The following is a 20,958-nucleotide window of genomic DNA, read 5'->3' on the forward strand; positions in this document are numbered from 1 at the left end:
CGTGACTTCCGGTCTGTTGTTTATATTAGTGTAAAAACTTTGTCTTATTGTTTAAAAGGCTCTAAATCGACTTTTGCACATATTTAGCGCCGAAAAGGGAGGCAGGTAATTATTATTCTTCATCGTTTAATAATTTTTACGGTATATTTGACGATATTAGCATAAGATTGCACTTAAGCCGACTGCTGCGGCAACCATAAAGATACGTGTGCTGTAGCGCCTTCGATGTGTAAGCCATATTTAAGATGTGCCTTTATTTCTGTTATGCAATTTTTGTATTAAATTTTGGAACTTATACAGCTTTGAAGCTTTAATTAAGAATATTAAATAAATAATATATATATATATTTATACATGAAGCTGCAATTTTTTAAATAAATAATACAATTTATGATTAGGATTAACGGTGTTCATTAGCTGATTACATTGAATAGATATATTCCACAATAATGCCCGTTTGCTTTAGGCTAAAACTTTAAATTTCGTTTTTCTCACAATATTGATTTTTGGACTTAGGCCATTTTTCCGTTGAGCTCTTCATATATATATATATATATATATATATATATATATATATATATATATATATATATATATATAGATATACACATATATATATATATATATATATATATATATATATATATATATATATATATATATATATATATATATATATAGTCAATAGGTGGTCGGCAACTGGTTCAAGGGAACTTGTCAGTGAGTTTAATCTGTCCTAACTAATAAGTGGTGTAAAGTTCGACTAGACAGTCTAAGAATACAAAAGATTTACCAAACAGAATCAGACGCATTAATAAATCTGGCGCAGGCAGTATTAATAAATCTCATTCCAAGCCAACAATAAAAAGGGGACATAATCCACAGTCACATGTATATTTGATAGTGGACTATTTCCGTTTTTGTTGTTGGTTTGGCATTAGTGTTGAGCGAATAGTATTCATCTAATACCTCGCTCCCATAGGAATGCGTGTTAGCGGCCGTCAAATATTCACTGCGCTTAACCCCTTGGTATTCGGCCGCTTCCACACATTCCTATTCGCTCAACACTATTTGGCATGCTATTTATTGCTAGAGAGAATCAGTTCGTGATATATTTTTGAGGATTTTTTTTTTGGTTTAGTATTAATAAATATATTAATTTATATCACATTTACAATACTTAGATAATAGCACATAACAAGCACAATACTGCTACAGCATATAGCAAGGCTACGCACCCTATAGCAATAGCCTGATAGATAATGTACACCCACCATCAGACTGAGATAAAGTAATTGTAGATAATACATAATTATAGATTAATACCTGAATGCAATTACACTTCCTGGGGTCAAGTTCTCAAAGTCAATTTCTTGGACATATTCATTGGGTCCTTTCGTTGTCACTCCAGCTTGTCTAACTATTTTACTGTCTGCAAGCTGAAACATTAATAAATGCATTAAATCCATACATTAAAAATACATGAATAAATCGGCTCTAAAGTGAGGTCCGACAGAGACTTGTGATAAAACAGCTGGTGTCCTTACCTGAATGTGTTCCCTGATCTCTACCGTGTATTGCGGCAAGCCATTGATGAATTGCTGATCCTGTTTGTATGGCTCTGCGCTCCGCTCCACTGTCCTGGCCTCTAGTATCACCTCTTCGATTTTTCCTTCACACAGAAAAACAGTAAAGTGTTAATAAATTACGATCACGTTAAAATTGTCTGAGGATTATAACTTGCCACCCAACAATCTTTTCCAACAATACTATATCTTGAACTGCTCAGCTCCGCCTGCTCTTTATTATCCATGGGACAAGTTTACTTTAAGACACTGATGGAAAAGATATGAAGCAAGGACTAAGCATAATAAATAGGACCATTTGTATAATGCTTTTGGTCCCTTACTAGTTTTGGGGGGCTGCACTACTCTGGGACAGTTTATCGAATTGGAATAGATGTTTAGAACAGAACAAGTTAAAGCCATATTTGTGCTGTTGTAAATCCGATGTGCAGATTTACAGATGCAGAGGATCAAACAGTAGGACAGTACCTGGAATGCACATCTGTGGAACCTCCTTGCTGTAGAATGAAGTTTTAGGGTCTCTGAAGGCTGTCCTAGACACCGCCACCACTGACTGGTGTGTATGGGGACAATGACGGGTAACTGCTACAATATCCTCATCCACTTGATCCACATAAACCTTGTAGGAAAGCAGGGAGAAGATTATGGATATGACAAGGGTATAGGTCTATAAATGATGCATGATGGCGTTATTACCTGGATGAATCCACGGGCCGCCAGCTCTTGGTGGAGTCTATTTAACGCTTTCTTCCCTGCAATGATTCCACTATTAGCATTCACCTCTCCAGCACTGGGGGCAGCCACTTTAGGGTTCCACTTAGTGTAAAATCTCTCCTCAGTCACCACAGAAATCTGCAAAAGGTAAGTAAAATCTAATGTCATGTGATCCGTGTGCCGCCTGAGTTTCAATGAATAGGAGCTGAGGAAGCATGACTGCAAACCGAACAGGAATAGGACCGGTCTTGAGTTTTGCAACCCGGACTGTCAGCCCGCACACGGATTCATTTAATGCATGGTCATGTGTGTAGGCCTTTGGAAATGAATGGGTCAATGTGCTATACGGGGAAAACCACAAGGGGCTTACACACTGATAAAATAGCTAATCAATATCTGATCAGTCGGGGCCCAAAACCCAGGATCCCCACAGATCAGCTGTTTGAAGAGATTGCGGCAACAGTGAACTATGGTCTCTTCACTGAAGACCAAGCACAGCGCCATACATCGTATAGTGACTGTGCCTGGTATTACAACTCCATTCACGTAAAAAAACAATTTTTTAGTATGTTGGGCATCAAGCAGCTGGTATCCAAACGGAGTTGGAAACTCATCTGCTTAGACACAGAACCCATTAAACAACAGGTATGCCATATTTTTCAAGAAGTTCCAAATCTTTTATATTGAGCTAAAATCTAGTAACTAACCTGATGTGGGACCAGTTCATCATATCCCCGTGTACTCCCAGTAGCACAGCACGCCATAGATACAATAGCTGAACTAGGCAATGAATCATAAGCAGATCGATGCTGGAAAACAATGAGCAATAAAATCACTGCAACAGGTTAGAGGTGACCATTGGCTACAGTTACACGACAAACTTTCACTTAAAATTAAACTGGTCTTTCTATCACTAATGCATTGAAAAATAACATAGTATTTTATCTACAGAAGAAAGGTAAAGGTAATGTCACAGCGCATAGCAGAGATAAGAACAGTCAATATAGAAGTATAACACAATACATTTTTTCCCCAGGTCTCAATTTAATAAGTAAAAATCTTCTTACTGTGATAGGACTCTCATTGTCATGGGTAACATCCATAAACAGCGCATGGGCAATTCCAGGAACTAGTGGTCTAAGACAAGGCTGCACGAAGGATCCTACTGGTTCACCACCATAGCGATATACAAGCCGGCCTTCCTCATGGCTGTTGTAAGCGCTCATGGCCTCTGTCAGAAGAGACTCTTGTCATATATTACTTATAAACAGACATTGGACATTCCATTGAAATTTGCTTTAAAAACAATTTTCAGGGTTGCAGCTGATACTCCATTATATATATATATATATATATATATATATATATATATATATATATGTCTTTACAGTATTGTGTATGGATGAATTCTGTCACATTCGCTAAGTGTGTCATCCCGGTTACTTATTTTTTAAATTTTTTTTAAAATATAGATTGTGAGCCCCACATAGAGCTCACAATGTACATTTTTCCCTATCAGTATGTCTTTGGAATATGGGATGGAAATCCACGCAAATATGGGGAGAACATACAAACTCCTTGCAGATGTTTTTATGCCCTTGGTGGGATTTGAACACCAGGACTCCAGCGCTGCAAGGCAAGATGCTCATTCTTCAGGCCGAGTCACCGCACGATACAGCCTGAAGACTGGAGCGGAGTGCGTGACTGGATGATGTGCAGCGCATCGGCATTCAGTTGCAGCTATCCGTTTTTTTGGCCCGGAACCGGAGGCGTCCTCCGCCTCAGGTTCCAGACCAAAAAATCCTGTGCGAACCCAGCCTAAGGGCATATATTAATATGCCTTTCAGTATGCTCCTCTTTGCTATTTCAATGTTTTCCCCATTCTGCAGTGGGATTACTATAATGGTCTGGCAGGGCTACAGGAGGTAGATCACATCCTCAGTGGTTGCCGCTAGTTTGTTCAAGTATGTAGGCCCTCATGCACATTACAGCTGACCATATCATATCATATTATAGCTTAGTACAACCACTGAGTTGCATGAAGCTGAAATACAGAACCTATAGCATCCTATCGGGTCCCATTCTACTTCTGCACACCACAGAGGTTATGTGTGGTGTTGCTTCTAGGTCACAATATTCCAGTAATCTGATGTTATACAATGGCACCAAATGGCAGCATATGGAGAGTCTATAGCTCCATATTAGAGAGCCGTAGGTATACCATGTGCATAAGGCCTTGCTCAGATGGGTATGCAATCTATTGCATCTGTACAGTATCATATTCCCCTAATAGTGTATCCTATGATAAGTGTATGCCATGCAACTAGAGTATAACATTTACAAAAACACACAGGAAGGAGATTTTATGTTGCATTAGAGGACTACACAGTGGAGATAAGTTGTAAAGTTAGGTATTATCTAGTTAGAAGAGGAGAAGTCTTAACAGAGTTAATGCATGCAAAATCCCAGCAGCCTACCTCGTATGAGGGAGCTAATGCCCAGCCTAGTGACAAACACATTGTCCAGCTCCTCACTCCCAGTGAACAGTTCAGCCACTACATACAAGTCCGGCCGCAGCTTTCTAGCAGCATCCAGCAAGTACTACAAGTAGCAGGGAAAAGCAGGAGGAACAACAGGAGGGAGGGGAGACGAGGAGTGGCATGCAAGATGGAAACCGGAGGAGCGGATGAAGAAGTAGTGGAGATGGGTAGACAACAAGAGAAGGGATGAAAAACAAGTATAAACAGGAAACAAAGTGATGGGAAGAGAAGGAATTGGGGAAAGCGGAATGCTAGGCACAGATGTGTTGGGGTAGATATGGAGGTCAGTGTGCATGCATAGACAGGAGAGTGTAAGATGATGATGAGAAACAATGAGGAACAGAGAGTTAAGGGGAGAGAAAGAAAAACATGGCAGCATTTAGTATTTACTGCAGCATTATTATCCTTTACAGCAGCAGCAGCTTCACAGAGCAGATACCTCGAATGAGGCTGGTTATCCCCAGGCGGTTGACAAACACATTGTCGATATATTCACTGCCTGTGAAGAGCTCAGCAATCACATACAGATTGGGTCTGACTGACCGGGCTCTGGCCAGCATGTCCTACAGATACAAAGTGCTATGTATAATACTCAGCCCATAAAACATAGTGCTGCATTTTATAATCTTCCTATATAAAGACATAAACGCGCTCCACAGTCATTCACACATCTAAGATGATGGTCAATGCAAACCCTATGATTCCTGGAAACATTAACATAAAATAGACAGTCAAAGTATATATATATATATATATATATATATATATATATATATATATATATATATATATATATATTATATTATAAGTAGCCTTAATGTAGGCATGCTAGATCATTTCTGCTTCTATGTGAGAGCAAGAGGGCAAGAGGCTGAAGTCCGGGATCTACCGTATATGACCTGGAGCAGGATAAAATGCAGAGGAAATGTTGATGGGACTACTAGAAGAGACAGTGAGAGTCCTGAATACCCTGACAACACATAAAGGCTGTCAATTCTGTCTGTATCACTGTGTGTATAGTGAATGCTGTCTATCACTGTGTGTATAGTGAATGCTGTCTATCACTGTGTGTATAGTGAATGCTGTCTATCACTGTGTATAGTGACTGCTGTCTATCATTGTGTGTATAGTGAATGCTGTCTATCACTGTGTGTATAGTGAATGCTGTCTATCACTGTGTATAGTGAATGCTGTCTATCACTGTGTGTATAGTGAATGCTGTCTATCATTGTGTGTATAGTGAATGCTGTCTATCACTGTGTGTATAGCGAATGCTGTCTATCACTGTGTATAGTGAATGCTGTCTATCACTGTGTGTATAGTGAATGCTGTCTATCACTGTGTGTATAGTGAATGCTGTCTATCACTGTGTGTATAGTGAATGCTGTCTATCACTGTGTGTATAGTAAATGCTGTCTATCACTGTGTGTATAGTGAATGCTGTCTATCACTGTGTGTATAGTGAATGCTGTCTATCACTGTGTGTATAGTGAATGCTGTCTATCACTGTGTGTATAGTGAATGCTGTCTATCACTGTGTGTATAGTGAATGCTGTCTATCACTGTGTGTATAGTGAATGCTGTCTATCACTGTGTGTATAGTGAATGCTGTCTATCACTGTGTGTATAGTGAATGCTGTCTATTACTGTGTATAGTGAATGCTGTCTATCACTGTGTGTATAGTGAATGCTGTCTATCACTGTGTGTATAGTGAATGCTCTCTATCACTGTGTGTATAGTGAATGCTGTCTATCACTGTGTGTATAGTGAATGCTGTCTATCACTGTGTGTATAGTGAATGCTGTCTATCACTGTGTGTATAGTGAATGCTGTCTATCACTGTGTGTATAGTGAATGCTGTCTATCACTGTGTGTATAGTGAATGCTGTCTATCACTGTGTGTATAGTGAATGCTGTCTATCACTGTGTGTATAGTGAATGCTGTCTATCACTGTGTGTATAGTGAATGCTGTCTATTACTGTGTATAGTGAATGCTGTCTATCACTGTGTGTATAGTGAATGCTGTCTATCACTGTGTGTATAGTGAATGCTGTCTATCACTGTGTGTATAGTGAATGCTCTCTATCACTGTGTGTATAGTGAATGCTGTCTATCACTGTGTGTATAGTGAATGCTGTCTATCACTGTGTGTATAGTGAATGCTGTCTATCACTGTGTGTATAGTGAATGCTGTCTATTACTGTGTATAGTGACTGCTGTCTATCATTGTGTGTATAGTGAATGCTGTCTATCACTGTGTGTATAGTGAGTGCTGTCTATCACTGTGTGTATAGTGAATGCTGTCTATCATTGTGTGTATAGTGAATGCTGTCTATCACTGTGTGTATAGTGAATGCTGTCTATTACTGTGTATAGTGAGTGCTGTCTATCACTGTGTGTATAGTGAGTGCTGTCTATCACTGTGTGTATAGTGAATGCTGTCTATCACTGTGTGTATAGTGAATGCTGTCTATTACTGTGTATAGTGACTGCTGTCTATCATTGTGTGTATAGTGAATGCTGTCTATCACTGTGTGTATAGTGAGTGCTGTCTATCACTGTGTGTATAGTGAATGCTGTCTATCACTGTGTATAGTGAATGCTGTCTATCACTGTGTGTATAGTGAATGCTGTCTATCACTGTGTGTATAGTGAATGCTGTCTATCACTGTGTGTATAGTGAATGCTGTCTATCACTGTGTGTATAGTGAGTGCTGTCTATCACTGTGTGTATAGTGAATGCTGTCTATCACTGTGTGTATATTGAATGCTGTCTATCACTGTGTGTATAGTGAGTGCTGTCTATCACTGTGTGTATAGTGAACGCTGTTTATCACTGTGTGTATAGTGAGTGCTGTCTATCACTGTGTGTATAGTGAATGCTGTCTATCACTGTGTGTATAGTGAATGCTGTCTATCACTGTGTATAGTGAATGCTGTCTATCACTGTGTGTATAGTGAATGCTGTCTATCACTGTGTGTGAGCCGGCTCAGCAGGACTCTCACTGCCACTTCTAGGAGTCCTGTCAGGATTTACTCTGAATCACACAATTCATCACAGAGCTCTCATATCTTGCTCTCAGACAGGTTCACTTTATACAGCATGAAGCACACTAGAGATGAGCGAATAGTATTCGATCAAATACCTCACCGGCACAGGAATGCGTGCAATCGGCCAAACACCAAGGGGTGAAACGCATCGAATATTCAAAGCGTTTAACCCCTTGGTGTTCGGCCGATTTCACGCATTCCTATTCCGGTGAGGTATTCGATTAAATACTACTCGCTCATCTCTAAAGCACACCACATAATCTATTCTGCGTCACCATATCTTACAATGATGTATTTGTTTTTCATTACAACAGCCCCTATCCATTTGTCCTATTAGTGTATATGGATGTCACAGAATGGGTTCCCTGCCTGGGATCCTCTTCTATTACACAGAACAGAAAGCCACTGCAAATACAGTTTCTTGCTCTGGTTTGTTAGGACTGCCATTGTGTTACAGCATATACACAGACTTTGGACTTGCAGGGAAAATGACAGCGTACATGTATGTAATCCTGCCAATTCCACACCAGTCCTTGCTGACTATCTGCCAGCTCAGTGGCTTCACCAGTCATGTGCTTGTACTACTGGAATCACTGCTTGGTGATGTCAGTAAGTATGTTACTTGACCTCTAAGGCTACTGACTATCTGCAGTGGTCATAGGCTAACATGGCAGGTCATCGCTGGCATCTAGTAAACAAAGGCTGGCAGGGGATCCCCAGAACATCTGAGGTGCGGAGAGGTGAGGTGAGTCAAGTTTTTTTCCATTTTCTAACATTGGTTCCATCTTTACCAGCAACCAGGCAACACCTTTAAATTCATCTTATTCACACTTGATAAATCTTGAAGTGGTTCCACAAACCCCGGAAGAGGACTGCACCAAAACATGCGTTGGGGCTGGCGTTATCCCAGGATAGCCTAATCTTCTGTACTTCTATACTGCATTACTTCTATGTTCTGATTGGAGGCTGGGTTATAATGTATGCTTATTAGTGTTGAGCGAATAGTATTCGAATCCTAGATTCGAATACCTCTGCTCCCATAGGAATGAATGGGAGTGGCCGATCGCGAAGGGGTTAAGTGCCGGCCGCCAGCGCGCCGGCGGCTCCCATTCATTCCTATGGAGCGAGGTATTCGAAACTCAAGTTTTGAATACTATTCGCTCATCTCTAATGCTTATGACATGTGTAATATTAAGATGTGACTATTTATACTACCAATTAATTCGGGGTAGATTTATTACTACTATTGTGGTCTGTTATAGGATTACGGCCAATACCACTGTTGTCCTTATGTTTTTATTTTTGCTAATAAAGATTAGATATTTTGAATACATTTTGGGGGGATGGAGTCCTTTATTTATAGGGTATTGAATTGGATGTTGTCACCTTATTATATTGAGATGGCTTTCTTATTGTCTCTTTTCCTGTTGCTCTATAGGAATCGTTTTATACACTACGGACTAACACTCACTACTCACATTCTCATACCATGCACCGATCGCACCTTATGTCTTTGGCCCAAATATCATGAAATTTCACCAAATGCAGATTTGCCTACCTCAGCAACATGAATAGGGGTAGAATGGCAATTGTCAAGACGGACTCCATGAAAATGTGTGGCTGTGATTTCAGTGTATTTCCTCATATGATCCCACAAATATGGACAGTCTGATGGCTTGTCACCATAGCACAGCTTGACACTGTCTCCCCAGCAGATCAGCTCCCGGCGCAGGTACACATTGGAATCTGGAAAGAGAGGAATCATTTACTGGCTTATAAATGTGTAGCCATGTGCAATATTCATTAGGAAACTGAGACCGGGCACATGGCAGATCACCCTGAATAAGCATGAATACATGGCTGACTAACAAACAGCCAGCATGTATCTAAGCACAACCCTAGGACTGTATTTTATGTAACGTTTTTATGCACGTATCCATATAAATATGATAGTAAATACAGTACTATTATACATACATATTATGTAGTCATTGGAGTTTAATAGAATAATAAAACAGAAGCTTGGTAGAAATAGATTCAATGAATTTCCTTCCTCATTTCTCTAGCATTATTTAATATCAGATGACAACAGTGACTCAGGGGTTTTCTGGGTAGCCAAATATTCAGATTGGGATAAGGGGGGTTGGACTCTTGACATCCCTGACGATCAGCTATTATGGTCAGGGTGCTCGGCTAAGAGCTGGGGTCCCTTCATTGTATACGTAGGTCTATCTACCTGAGTCTACCGGCTTTGTCTCATTCGAGTGAACAAGATGAAGCAGCAATAGTGCTAAGGAGATGACAAGCAGATAGACAGATCAATGTCAAGAATGAAGAAGCGGCAGTGCTTGGCTGAGTACCTGAGTCTAATCGGCACCTATCTATTATTTATTGATAGGCCATCAATAGTCTGATACTTAAGCATTAAACAGGCTTTGTCATCCTGATAATCCATTAGTGATCACCTGACCACTGTGAGTCTGGCTTGTAAGGCTAAGGCCCCACGCGGTAGGCCAAGGTAAAAAAGTGCTGCGGGAAAAACCGTGGCGGTAAGGCATGCTTCTCTGCAAATTGTGGCTTTCCAGCTACTGTAATACCATAACTAACAGCATGCCCTACCAGCTAAAGTATATTAACATATGAAGGTATTATGGGGAAGTGAAAGGGTTTTGAGATGATTTTTGTACATTTTCCCTAAATCATATCATAAAAGTCCAATAAATGCACAAGCGATTGTCCAAAAACCATCAGATAGAATTAATCTTATAATATATCATCATCATCTATGCCACAGTGATACAAGGCAAGCTACAAAAGACACTAATGAATTATCAATCTTTATTAATAAAAAACTCACTATTCCAGTACAATGATAAGTCAACTAGATGAAAGGAGATTTACATGCAAGGAAATGCCCCTCAGCATCTGCAGGGTATTATCTTGTAGACAAAAATACTTCAGAGAATCCTATATGGTATAACGGTAAAATGATCTGTACCTGGCCCAGCAAAATTGCGGAGAGGATCATCCCCCATGACCCAGCCGTTGTGAGCCAAGAAGTAGCATCCTTTATCTGCCTGGTGCATGAGCGTCTCCTCCTCTTCTAAGGACATCTTTCCAAAAGGGAAAGTAAAATACCTAAAAAGGAAAAAAATAATAAATTTCACAGGAAGGCCTGGACGAGACTATAACTTCAGAAGAATGACTTCTAAAACTGTGCAGTAAAGACGGACTATCTGCTCCCCGGATAGGTCTGTTTTAACAAATCCTTGTATATTCCCCATGTAATAACAATCATTGGAACTCTTAAAAGGTTTGTCCAGCTCCTATTAAAGCGTCTGCTATAAATGAAAGTAAATTTACTGGGGCGGAAACCAGCAGTAGCAAATTTTCAAGCAAAAAGCAGAAATGCACAAAAGTTTGTAATTTTTGTGTATTCTGGTATACTTCTTTTAATTAAATAACACAGCATGGCACAGGGGGGCACGTGGGTGTCCCCTGTGTGCCGCCTGTGCGCCGGCCGTGCTTCCGTGGCCCCTTTTATTCCAGGAATAAGAGCCGCAGAAGCAGGGCTGCAAAACTGGACAGGAATAGGACTTGTTCCATATTTTGTGGCCCAGATTGTTGGCCCACACATGGGACCATGTAATTCATGTTATGTAAGTCATGTCATGTGTACGGGCCCCTAAAAATGAATGGGTCAGTGTGATATCCAGGAACAAACCATTCATATGATCATGTACAAGGGGGCTTACCCTGAGTGACAGTAATACAGCTCTGGATCTATGTCACTCATGAAAAGGTAGAAATAAATTCATGGAATTGATATTCTTACTATTAACTTAATTCACATTAATAAAAACATACCGTATATACTCGAGTATAAGCTGAATTTTCCAGCACAGTTTATGTGCTGAAAAAGCCCCCCTCGGCTTATACTCGAGTCAATAAGTTTTCCCAGTTTTTTGTGGTAAATTTAGGGGCCTCGGCTTATATTCGGGTAGGCTTATACTCGAGTATATACGGTAAGTAATTCAATAATAAAGATAATCACGACCGATGGATATTTGCCACTCAAATTGCAAAAATGGTAGGGCTGTTCACTGTATCTGGGGAAACTCTTTATGCCTATGACCAGCTTAAATGAATAAATCCAAATAGCCAAATGTTACCTGGTGACTATGGGATCTTTCCTTGTTATGGCTCCAAGCTTTGGACCGTTATTTGCCAAACGTTCATACGTCATGGTCCCCAATATGCAATTCACTGCCTAATAGGATGAACAAATTAACAAAATATAATTTTTTCATTCTGGATCATGGAGGGAAATCCTGACTTGGGGGATTCCTAAGGGAAGGGGCTGTTGAGAGTGGCATTGAAACTTTGCATAAAATACTGCACACTGGCTGACTTGTAAAGGTTTCATATGCCAGTCTTTATCTCTATGTGCTACAATGGATATGTGCTTGGTTTATTATCAGCATCCATGTGTCTCATATCTATGCCAGCTAAGCGCAGAGATACAGGTAAATTCCTGCCAGGGTCGATTAGGGGAGTACTCTCTGAAATATAAAATATTGAGACCCCCATTTAATGTTTTACAGAAATGTAAAATTTTGTGATTTTACTGAGTTTTGAAAAGTGACCATTAAATAAAAACCAACCCTGCATGAACTTGTAGTCTTTTAGTTCCTAGATAGGGGAGTCCAGTACTGCAGATTGTCTACTGTTAAAGGCATTTAGGATAGGTCATCCATTGAATATTAGGCTGTATTCACACAGAGTAACGCCAGGCCTTTTTCGTGTGTTTTTTGCACATAGCGCCACGTTAACGCCGCGTATACGCCGCGTTAACGCCGGTCAACGCCACCGCAAAATAGTGCGGCGTATACGCGGCGCTACGCGGCGTTAACGCAGCGCTATGTGCAAAAAAAGCCTGGCGTTACTCTGTGTGAATACAGCCTTAGAGGGATTTGACACCCAGGACCTCTATGAATCAGCTGTTTGAAGCGACTTCTGTTTTTCAGGCCATGTGTCGTCACATTCATCAGTCACATGGCTGGTTTACAGCTCAGTTCCATTCAAGTGAATGGGTTGAGTTGTGATACCAAGCAAATGCAGGGTGCTATCCCTGGTAAACTTGGTGCCAGCTATGTAATAAGGTTGTAATATTCACCCAAATGCTGCGACTCTTCAAACAGCTGGACCCCTACTGATCTTCAAGGATAGGCCATCGATTACTAAACCTATAGATCTCTTTAAATGTCAGTCTGAATAGTAATGCATTTATACTGTACAGATATTTTGGCCCCCATTAAGGCGAGCTGTGTACTTTTACACTGTATACTCTCAATGGCACAAGCTATTATTCCTGAAGTGACCTGTTCATGGTGGAAGTTCATCTGTCTGTGTTTCTCAGCATTCAGTTCTTCAAGCCTCTTGCGGAACCAGTTGCAGCATTCCTCGATGGCGGCAGGGCCATTGCTGCAAAAAATAGGTAAAGTATACACATCAGTCTACAAATACAAACACACAAAGGGTGAAACGTGGCCACCACACCTGAACATTGGTAGTCTCTGGTATTGCTGCTCAGCCCCATTGAAGTGAATGCTGCAATACCAGGCACGACCTATAAACAGGTGTGGAGCTGTTTCTAAAAGTAAACACTTACATCTTTATAATTCCATACAACACCTATAGTTGTATGGGATTATGAGTTTTATAATACAATAAAACTGCAAACTAATATGAAACTTACATAAAAATATACAACTGACCTGTTTGGTATAAAAGTGCTGAGAGCCGTCTCCATATCTACAGTGCTTCCAAAGCGTCTATATTGTGGGTCCTGGATAATCACTAGCTGATTTTTATCAGATTTGGCTCCGTGCTTCTGGGCACCTACAATACAAACACATAGGTCATTATTCTGCAGGGTGTGACTGGGTACAAGTCCATAGGCTTACTTGATACAAATGGGTTTCATACCCCCAGAGGTGAGCAGGGCTCTGAACTGTTCCACAGTCTTAGCCACATTGACCTGGTAAAACTCCCAGAGCTTCAGTTTGGGGTATATATCCTCCCATACAATGCCACGGATATTCTGCAGAAAACAGACAATTTAGGCACATTAAATACTTAGTGGTGGACAGTGTAACCAATGTGAATATTTTATGTGTCGCTTTAAATAATGCAAATACTTATTTGCACAGCAGTGGTTAAACACAATTTCCTTATCTCACTTTTATTCTATAAGCCACACCTAATATATCAATATTTCATGCCGGGGCAGGTCAATACATTATCACGAAGCAAAAAAATTCCATTTGCTAAGCAAAGCATGTTAGGTATTATTATAGCACAGAAAGTCAGATGTTACCAAGTCAAACTAAACTGGGTCATCCACCTTCAGACTACCTGAAGTCTGGACGTAAAGGATAGTTTATATTCTTTTCAATGCTTATATTTTTATTTCAGATTCTGCAGGTTGAGAATTGTTCTGTTTTATAGTGCTGATAGCTTATGGTCTAATAGAAGACAATGGACCCCGGAGTCATTCTGCAGCGTTGTTTGTATTGTTTTAGATTGAGTAGCTATCATCATTTTTATTGCAGTTGATGACTTTATTATTATATTGCTTTTTAGTGATATATACTTAACAGTATATATGTCTAAGTGATGTTATATAACTGTGGGGCTCCCCCGTGTCTTGGATCCTCCAGTAGCCTTTAGAATGCAAAGGGGTGCACCCATCAAGATCAAGTCAATGACTTAAATTAGTAGGAGATTTTGACATTTCATGCCCTTACATTTAGCTGCTGGTCATTTTGGATTAACGCTGGTAGCCCCCGGGCAGCGTACTTTCCATCCGCCGTATTGCAGGTCAGGTGCCACAGAGCTCTGTCCAGAAGCCATGCTGGTTTAAGGTGCGGTGAGTTTACAAGGTTGTATCCGCACTCCGGGTGTTCCTGGATCCATTTGCTGTTAGCAGCTGTTGAATTAAAAAAAAAAGGAAAATGACTTCATTTCAGCTTTGTATTGAAAATGGAATAAAATGACTCTGATCTGGCTACTGGCCTGATCGCCAAAATACAAGCCACTCACGCTCATCCATATTGAAGCGAAATCCCAGGATAAGAAGCTAATATGTTTAGGTACAGTATATGGGCTCTATGGCAAATCATTTTTTTGCCCAATATACAGTCATGGAAAAAATAATGCACCAAGAATAGAATGGAAATTTCTATGTGTTAATGTGACGATATACGTAAGTGCTTACAATATTAGAGAGAACGGAGAGGTCTATTGGGGAAAAGTGTACAATAGAAAGGAGGCTCTAGTACCCTATTGGGCAGTCTCTAGTCTGGATGCAAGGTGAGATAGGTGTAGGGCATGATGGCATACAGATTCTGCATGGTATCCTGTGGCGCATTAATCAACAGATGTTGTAGCTGGCCTGCAGATCGCTATAGCTATATATATATAACGTATATTCCAAGGAAGTCCTCTAAAATGTTCATTTGCCAAAAAATCCGGTGAACTAAGACAACAAGACAGTTTTGCAATCTGGCAAAGACATTCCTGGAAAACCCTTGTATGTGGGTGAGCATTATCCTGTTGAAAAATGCCAGTTGAAATCCTTGCCATGAGAGGAAAGACATGTGGCTACAGGATGTCCTGCCTATATGGCTGAGCTGTTAGGGCTAGTTCACACGAGGATTCCGTGTGTGAACTTTCCGTTGCGGCTGCTGCAAAGGGATACCGGAGCAGTGCATGGCATCCTATCGCGGCTTTCTGCTCCGGATTAGGCCCAAATGAATGGACCTAGTCCAGAGGGTGCTGTAGCGAGGCGGACGCCGCGGCTGAATCAGCTGCAGAATCCGCCTGGAGAAAGGGCAGCTCGCTTACATTCTTACCTGTGTGGTTATATACAACATCAGTAATGCACAGCATGTTCCACTCTTTCCTCATCTTCTCCACCAGTTTCCCAACATCACTCCAGTTATACGTCTTTCCAGGTTTGGAGAAGTCTGGATTTAGTTGCAACTGGTCAGCCAGTGAATAACAAGATCGAGAAGTCCCCAAGGTCTGCAGGGGAGTAAAATGCACCATATTGTAGCCTAAAAAATAATGACACAAAATGGTGTTAAAGATTAGCTGTATAATTAGAATATTGTCTATGTATGAGCCATTGTATTAGTCATAGCTGGAATGTGAGGCAAAGATAATGCCAGCCATTGATGTTACCTGACTCCTTAGCTACTCTCAGCCTGTCTTGCCATTCATCAAATGGCCCCAAGCACTTGGAGAGGAAAGTCTGAATAGTAATACAGTCCAAGGGAAGAATACGGTTGTCAGCGCCAACTCTCAGGACCGGATCCACTACAATGTAACCTTCCCCACTCTTCTGTTTGCTGTAACAACAAAAAAAAAAAGGGGGTACAACTGTGACTTTCCAGTATTTGGAAACAGTATAATAACGGGCACAAACACTGAAAGGAAAAAGGGTTGTCATGAAATGACCTATTGTATATTAAACATGTCTTTTTAAGAATTTTCTAGCAATATATTCCCTTTAAGTAGCAGATATTATAGTGAGTCCTGTTAGAAAAATGATGTGATAGACTGTGATCCATGGCTACAGTTTTGCTACATTGCCTGTAGGAAGTCTTGGGTTGTCTAAGACACAGTCTCAGTGGGGTCTATGGGATTCCACGAATGTCAGTCTTTGGCAATGGCTATGTCCATGAACGCAGGAATTTTCTATGGTCTGGCACTTGTCAGAAACCCTTATTGTGGATAGGTTATCTGGCAGGGACACTAAATTCTTGAGACGACAACCTAGTCACAATAAGGAAATCGAGGCTGGGTTTCGGACAAGTCCCAGACCATAGAAATTTCTGTATTCATGGCCAGATCTGTATCATATTGGCAATCAAGATGGTTAGGTGGCTACAGAAAGTCTTTAAAGCGCTGCTAAATGTTTCACTTTTAATTGTCTATGAATTTAAGTATGGTTATGTTCATAAGAGATCCCTTTAAGGCTCTGATCGCCCTTGTATCTTGGCTACTGATAGTAATTGATTGCCAGGTCTGAACTGAATTCTGCCAACAAAAATATTCCTGTTCACGCTACTATCCTTGTAAAGCAAATGAACCCCAATGGAAAGGGGAAAACACTTCAGTCTGTATACAGCCTTACTTTGCTAGCGGGCTTTGTTAACCCACCAGTGAACATTGATGCTTCAAAAAACAGTTCCTTAGAAGTTATTGACTTGGTTCTCATGTATGGTCCCCTGTGGTGGTTTCCTGTTCCAAAAGCCGACCTTTGTATAAAGACCCCTTCCATAGTTGTGTATGTCCACCGGTGGCTTTCACACTGTCTTTATTGTTTGACCATATAATTCTATGCAACACCTGCTGCTGTCCCAAATGCTTCCTATAATACTATGGATCTTTTTACTCCTAGGCCAGTGACAGTGACAAGGGGACATCCTCTATGTCTGGAGGAGAGAAAGTTTCACCAGAAACATAGAAGGGGATTCGTTACAGTAAGAGGTCATTGAAGTCAATGGCAGTCTTATTTTTACACGTGTATTTTTACACGTGTATTTCGCAAAAATACACGGGCGTTTACTCAGTGTGAATGCACCCTTAGAGAGAATGGAGAGGTTTATTGTGGAAAAGTGTACAATAGAAAGGAGGCTCTAGTACCCTATTGGGCAGTCTCTAGTCTGGATGCAAGGTGAGATAGGTGTAGGGCATGACGGCATACAGATTCTGCATGGTATCCTGTGGCACATTAACCAACAGATGTTGTAGCTGGGCCTGCAGATCGCTATAGCCATATATATACCGTATATTCCAAGGAAGTCCTCTAAAATGTTCATTTGCCAAAAAATCCGGTGAACAGAGACAACAAGACAGTTTTGCAATCTGGCAAAGACATTCCTGGAAAACCCTTGTATGTGGGTGAGCATTATCCTGTTGAAAAATGCCAGATGAAATCCCTGCCATGAGAGGAAAGACATGTGGCTACAGGATGTCCTGCCTATATGGCTGAGCTGTTAGGGCTAGTTCACACGAGGATTCCGCATGTGCACTTTCTGTTGCGGCTGCCGCAAAGGGATGCCGTGAAAGTTTCACAAGTAACATAGAAGGGGATTCTTCACAATAAGAACAGCAAGGATATGGAAGTCTCTGCCCCGGGAAGTGGTGATGGCGGATTCATTAAACAAGTTCAGAGACGGCCTGGATGTCTTTCTTGAAGAGAACAATATTACAGGTTATCGATTCTAGATTTTAAGGACACGTTGATCCAGGGTTTTTATACTGACTGCCAGATTGGAGTCGGGAAGGAATTTTTTCCCCTGAAATGGGGCAATTGGCATAAGCCTCATGGGGTTTTTTGCCTTCCCCTGGATCAACACTGTAGGGATTGTAGGGTTATAGGTTGGACTTGATGGACAGATGTCTTCATCCAACCTCATCTACTATGTAACTGTAACCATTGTCACTTTAAGTGCAAACGTACAATTCTCCTGTACAAACTATTTGGTGTTTACCTACTTTAGGCATCTTAGAGCTTGGCAGAGACAATGATACCCTGCCCATTTGCTAAAATAATGGAGGTGGCCCATATAGTCCTGATCAGATACTTATGTTGTGTTTGTGGCAGAATTACTGTCCCCTGATGGCAGGTGTCAAGGGATTCTCCTCTACAGATGAAAACAAGATTTTCTGCAAACTCCTAAGACAACTGTCTGGAAGAAATCCCGCACAGAACATAGGGTTTACTGATCATTCCCTTTTTCGGCTGACAACTATCTGTGGGCCGGGTCTTTCTTTGGCAGCTGGGACAGTGTCTGTCTCCTACAGGTACCTTACAGCCACAGACAGACCTTTTAGGTCAAAAGGTTAAACTTTGGGACACAAAGAAGGATTATTCACAGTTTAACTGTAATAAAAGCTGTAATAGTGTCAAAGCAGAAGAAGAGGATAAGAAAGGTATTGCTGGGAATTGTGCATTTTTTATATTCAGTATTTCTTACAATACAATGGTCCTTCTCTTTGTTGTGCTCTTGGTATGGTGACACCTCTTTAGGACATGTCCCTTCCTATATTTGGAGTAAAATAAGTCCAGCAGGAGCAGTTTTCTTCCCTATCCCTGAATCCTTCCCTGTTTGTCTTTTCATTTTCTGCATGTATATATATATATATATATATATATATATATGTGTGTGTGTGTGTGTGTGTGTGTGTGTGTGTGTGTGTGTACAGTAAGTTTTTTTTCCTTAAAAAAAAGTCATTTCAAGCCTAAATTAAAGGTAAGAAAGGAGACATCTGTCTGTACATATCTATACAACATACTGCACACTGCTGCAGAGCTCCCCTCCTCCCGCCTGCCCTAAATCTGTCACACAAGCTGTGAAAATAAAGGCAACAGACCCGGCCTCCTCAACCCGGCCAAGTTTTGCCTCATTTCACTCTGCTCAGAGGACTTCCTCGGGATCTCGGTCAATGGCCATTGATTTGCATCTTGTGCATATAAATGTCTTAAAGACACCACTGCTTTGTACTCATTTGCCACTGAAACAGCAAATACTTCAAAACTGATGATTTTTCCTAACCCTACAAATTTCCAACTGTTTTGTATTTAGGACACTGGGATAGGACGCAAATAGGACATATTACATTACATCATCGAACCATAACATACTGGAGGGAATTCATTAAGACGGGCGATCCTTACATCAGTCTTAATTGACTCCCTGCCAGGTGCACAACTCAACAGAATTACTAAGGGTCCGTTCACACGATGTAACGCGCCGTTGATTCTGACACGTAAACTCGTATCAGATAAGAGTCAGCGCTGCAAAACAGAATCCCATTGACCTCAATGGGTCCGTTTAGTGCACGCAACACATTGAAATCAATGAGTTAAAAAGCGTCCCATTGATTTCAATTTGTTCCTCGCGCTAAACGGAACCCATTGAAGTCAATGGGATTCTGTTTTGCAGCGCTGACTCTGACACGAGTTTGTGTGTCAGAATCAACGGCGCGTTACATCATGTGAACGGACCCTAAGAAGCTCTGACCTGTTAGCAATTCATGTGCATGTAGGTGCTCCTGGTTTTTCCTAGATACAGCACCCTTCTTGTCCATATATCATGCAATACTCAATAAAGTCTAGGAACAAGAGTATATCATACAACCCCTTTTAAAGGAAGTCTATCGGTTATGCTAATAAAGCCCCTTTGTTGAATCACTACCCGAAAGAGCTCATTTACATTTAGACAAAAATGGCAATAGTTCGACAATGGAGGTAACAATTCAAGGGACCCCAACATATCTATCTGCGAGGCTGGGTTGATATGCTGGGTTCTGGACAGACTCCCTTAAGAAGACCATACGTCTGAAGTAGCAGTACTGCCCGATGCTCATGATAATCCTTCTTGCTAGTGATATGGTCCTATTCACACTTACACTGGAACATTAAATGAGACCAAATCGCCATCCACATCAAAGCTTACCCCAATAGCCAACACAAATTGGTTGTACCCATTGATCTAGACGGTAATTTGAATATAATTCAGCCATTTTCCAATCAGTTCCTGCCTAAACAGGTCCAGAGAGGGAACTTACTTCAACCTCAAGATCCAAAAAGACCAAAAGGGTTCACATCAGAAACATTTTGTTCTACCTATGTTCTGCTTCTGGGAAAAAGGTTCCCCAAAAGTAAATTTTAAAGCATACAAAAAAAAAATAAAATAAAAAAAAAATCACATACAATAGCTTAAAAATAAGGTCCATGTTTTACTTACGATAGGTTAAATCGATACTGAAATGATCCCGCAATCTGCAAATCTAATTTACAAAACTTGTCGGAGTCTTCCTCTCGGCCAGATGGATTGTGCCATTGTAGAGGATGGAAAGTATGACGATCAAAGATGCCACCAGGTGGCGGGTAGTTGGAATACACAGTGACATCTCTTCCTTGTAGGGTGGGTCCCAAACGGAACTGGAGCTCAAACCCTGAAAGAAGATGGAAAGTTGATCTTAGGT

General features: G+C 40.8%; 1 protein-coding gene across 4 annotated transcripts in view; it reads right to left on the minus strand.

Annotated features, from left to right (window-relative positions):
- Positions 1-20,958, minus strand: part of AGL (amylo-alpha-1,6-glucosidase and 4-alpha-glucanotransferase) — a 70,756-nt gene that overhangs the window by 22,455 nt on the left and 27,343 nt on the right. For 3 of the 4 annotated variants that reach the window (XM_075286632.1, XM_075286631.1, XM_075286633.1), the window contains exons 3-19: positions 20,718-20,928; positions 16,141-16,307; positions 15,810-16,013; positions 14,703-14,884; positions 13,882-13,996; positions 13,671-13,794; positions 13,275-13,377; positions 12,066-12,163; positions 10,892-11,031; positions 9,452-9,639; positions 5,280-5,403; positions 3,368-3,531; positions 3,008-3,109; positions 2,283-2,438; positions 2,055-2,205; positions 1,548-1,672; positions 1,327-1,439 (exon numbers count right to left, since the gene is read on the minus strand). In XM_075286632.1, the coding sequence (XP_075142733.1) occupies positions 1,327-1,439; positions 1,548-1,672; positions 2,055-2,205; positions 2,283-2,438; positions 3,008-3,109; positions 3,368-3,531; positions 5,280-5,403; positions 9,452-9,639; positions 10,892-11,031; positions 12,066-12,163; positions 13,275-13,377; positions 13,671-13,794; positions 13,882-13,996; positions 14,703-14,884; positions 15,810-16,013; positions 16,141-16,307; positions 20,718-20,928 (2,467 nt within the window). Of the gene's footprint in view, positions 1-1,326; positions 1,440-1,547; positions 1,673-2,054; positions 2,206-2,282; positions 2,439-3,007; positions 3,110-3,367; positions 3,532-4,777; positions 4,902-5,279; positions 5,404-9,451; positions 9,640-10,891; positions 11,032-12,065; positions 12,164-13,274; positions 13,378-13,670; positions 13,795-13,881; positions 13,997-14,702; positions 14,885-15,809; positions 16,014-16,140; positions 16,308-20,717; positions 20,929-20,958 lie in introns of all 4 variants that reach the window. The other variant, XM_075286634.1, reaches the window with a different exon arrangement.

This window comes from Leptodactylus fuscus, chromosome 9, assembly GCF_031893055.1.
Source record: "Leptodactylus fuscus isolate aLepFus1 chromosome 9, aLepFus1.hap2, whole genome shotgun sequence".
NCBI classification, from domain to species: domain Eukaryota; kingdom Metazoa; phylum Chordata; class Amphibia; order Anura; family Leptodactylidae; genus Leptodactylus; species Leptodactylus fuscus.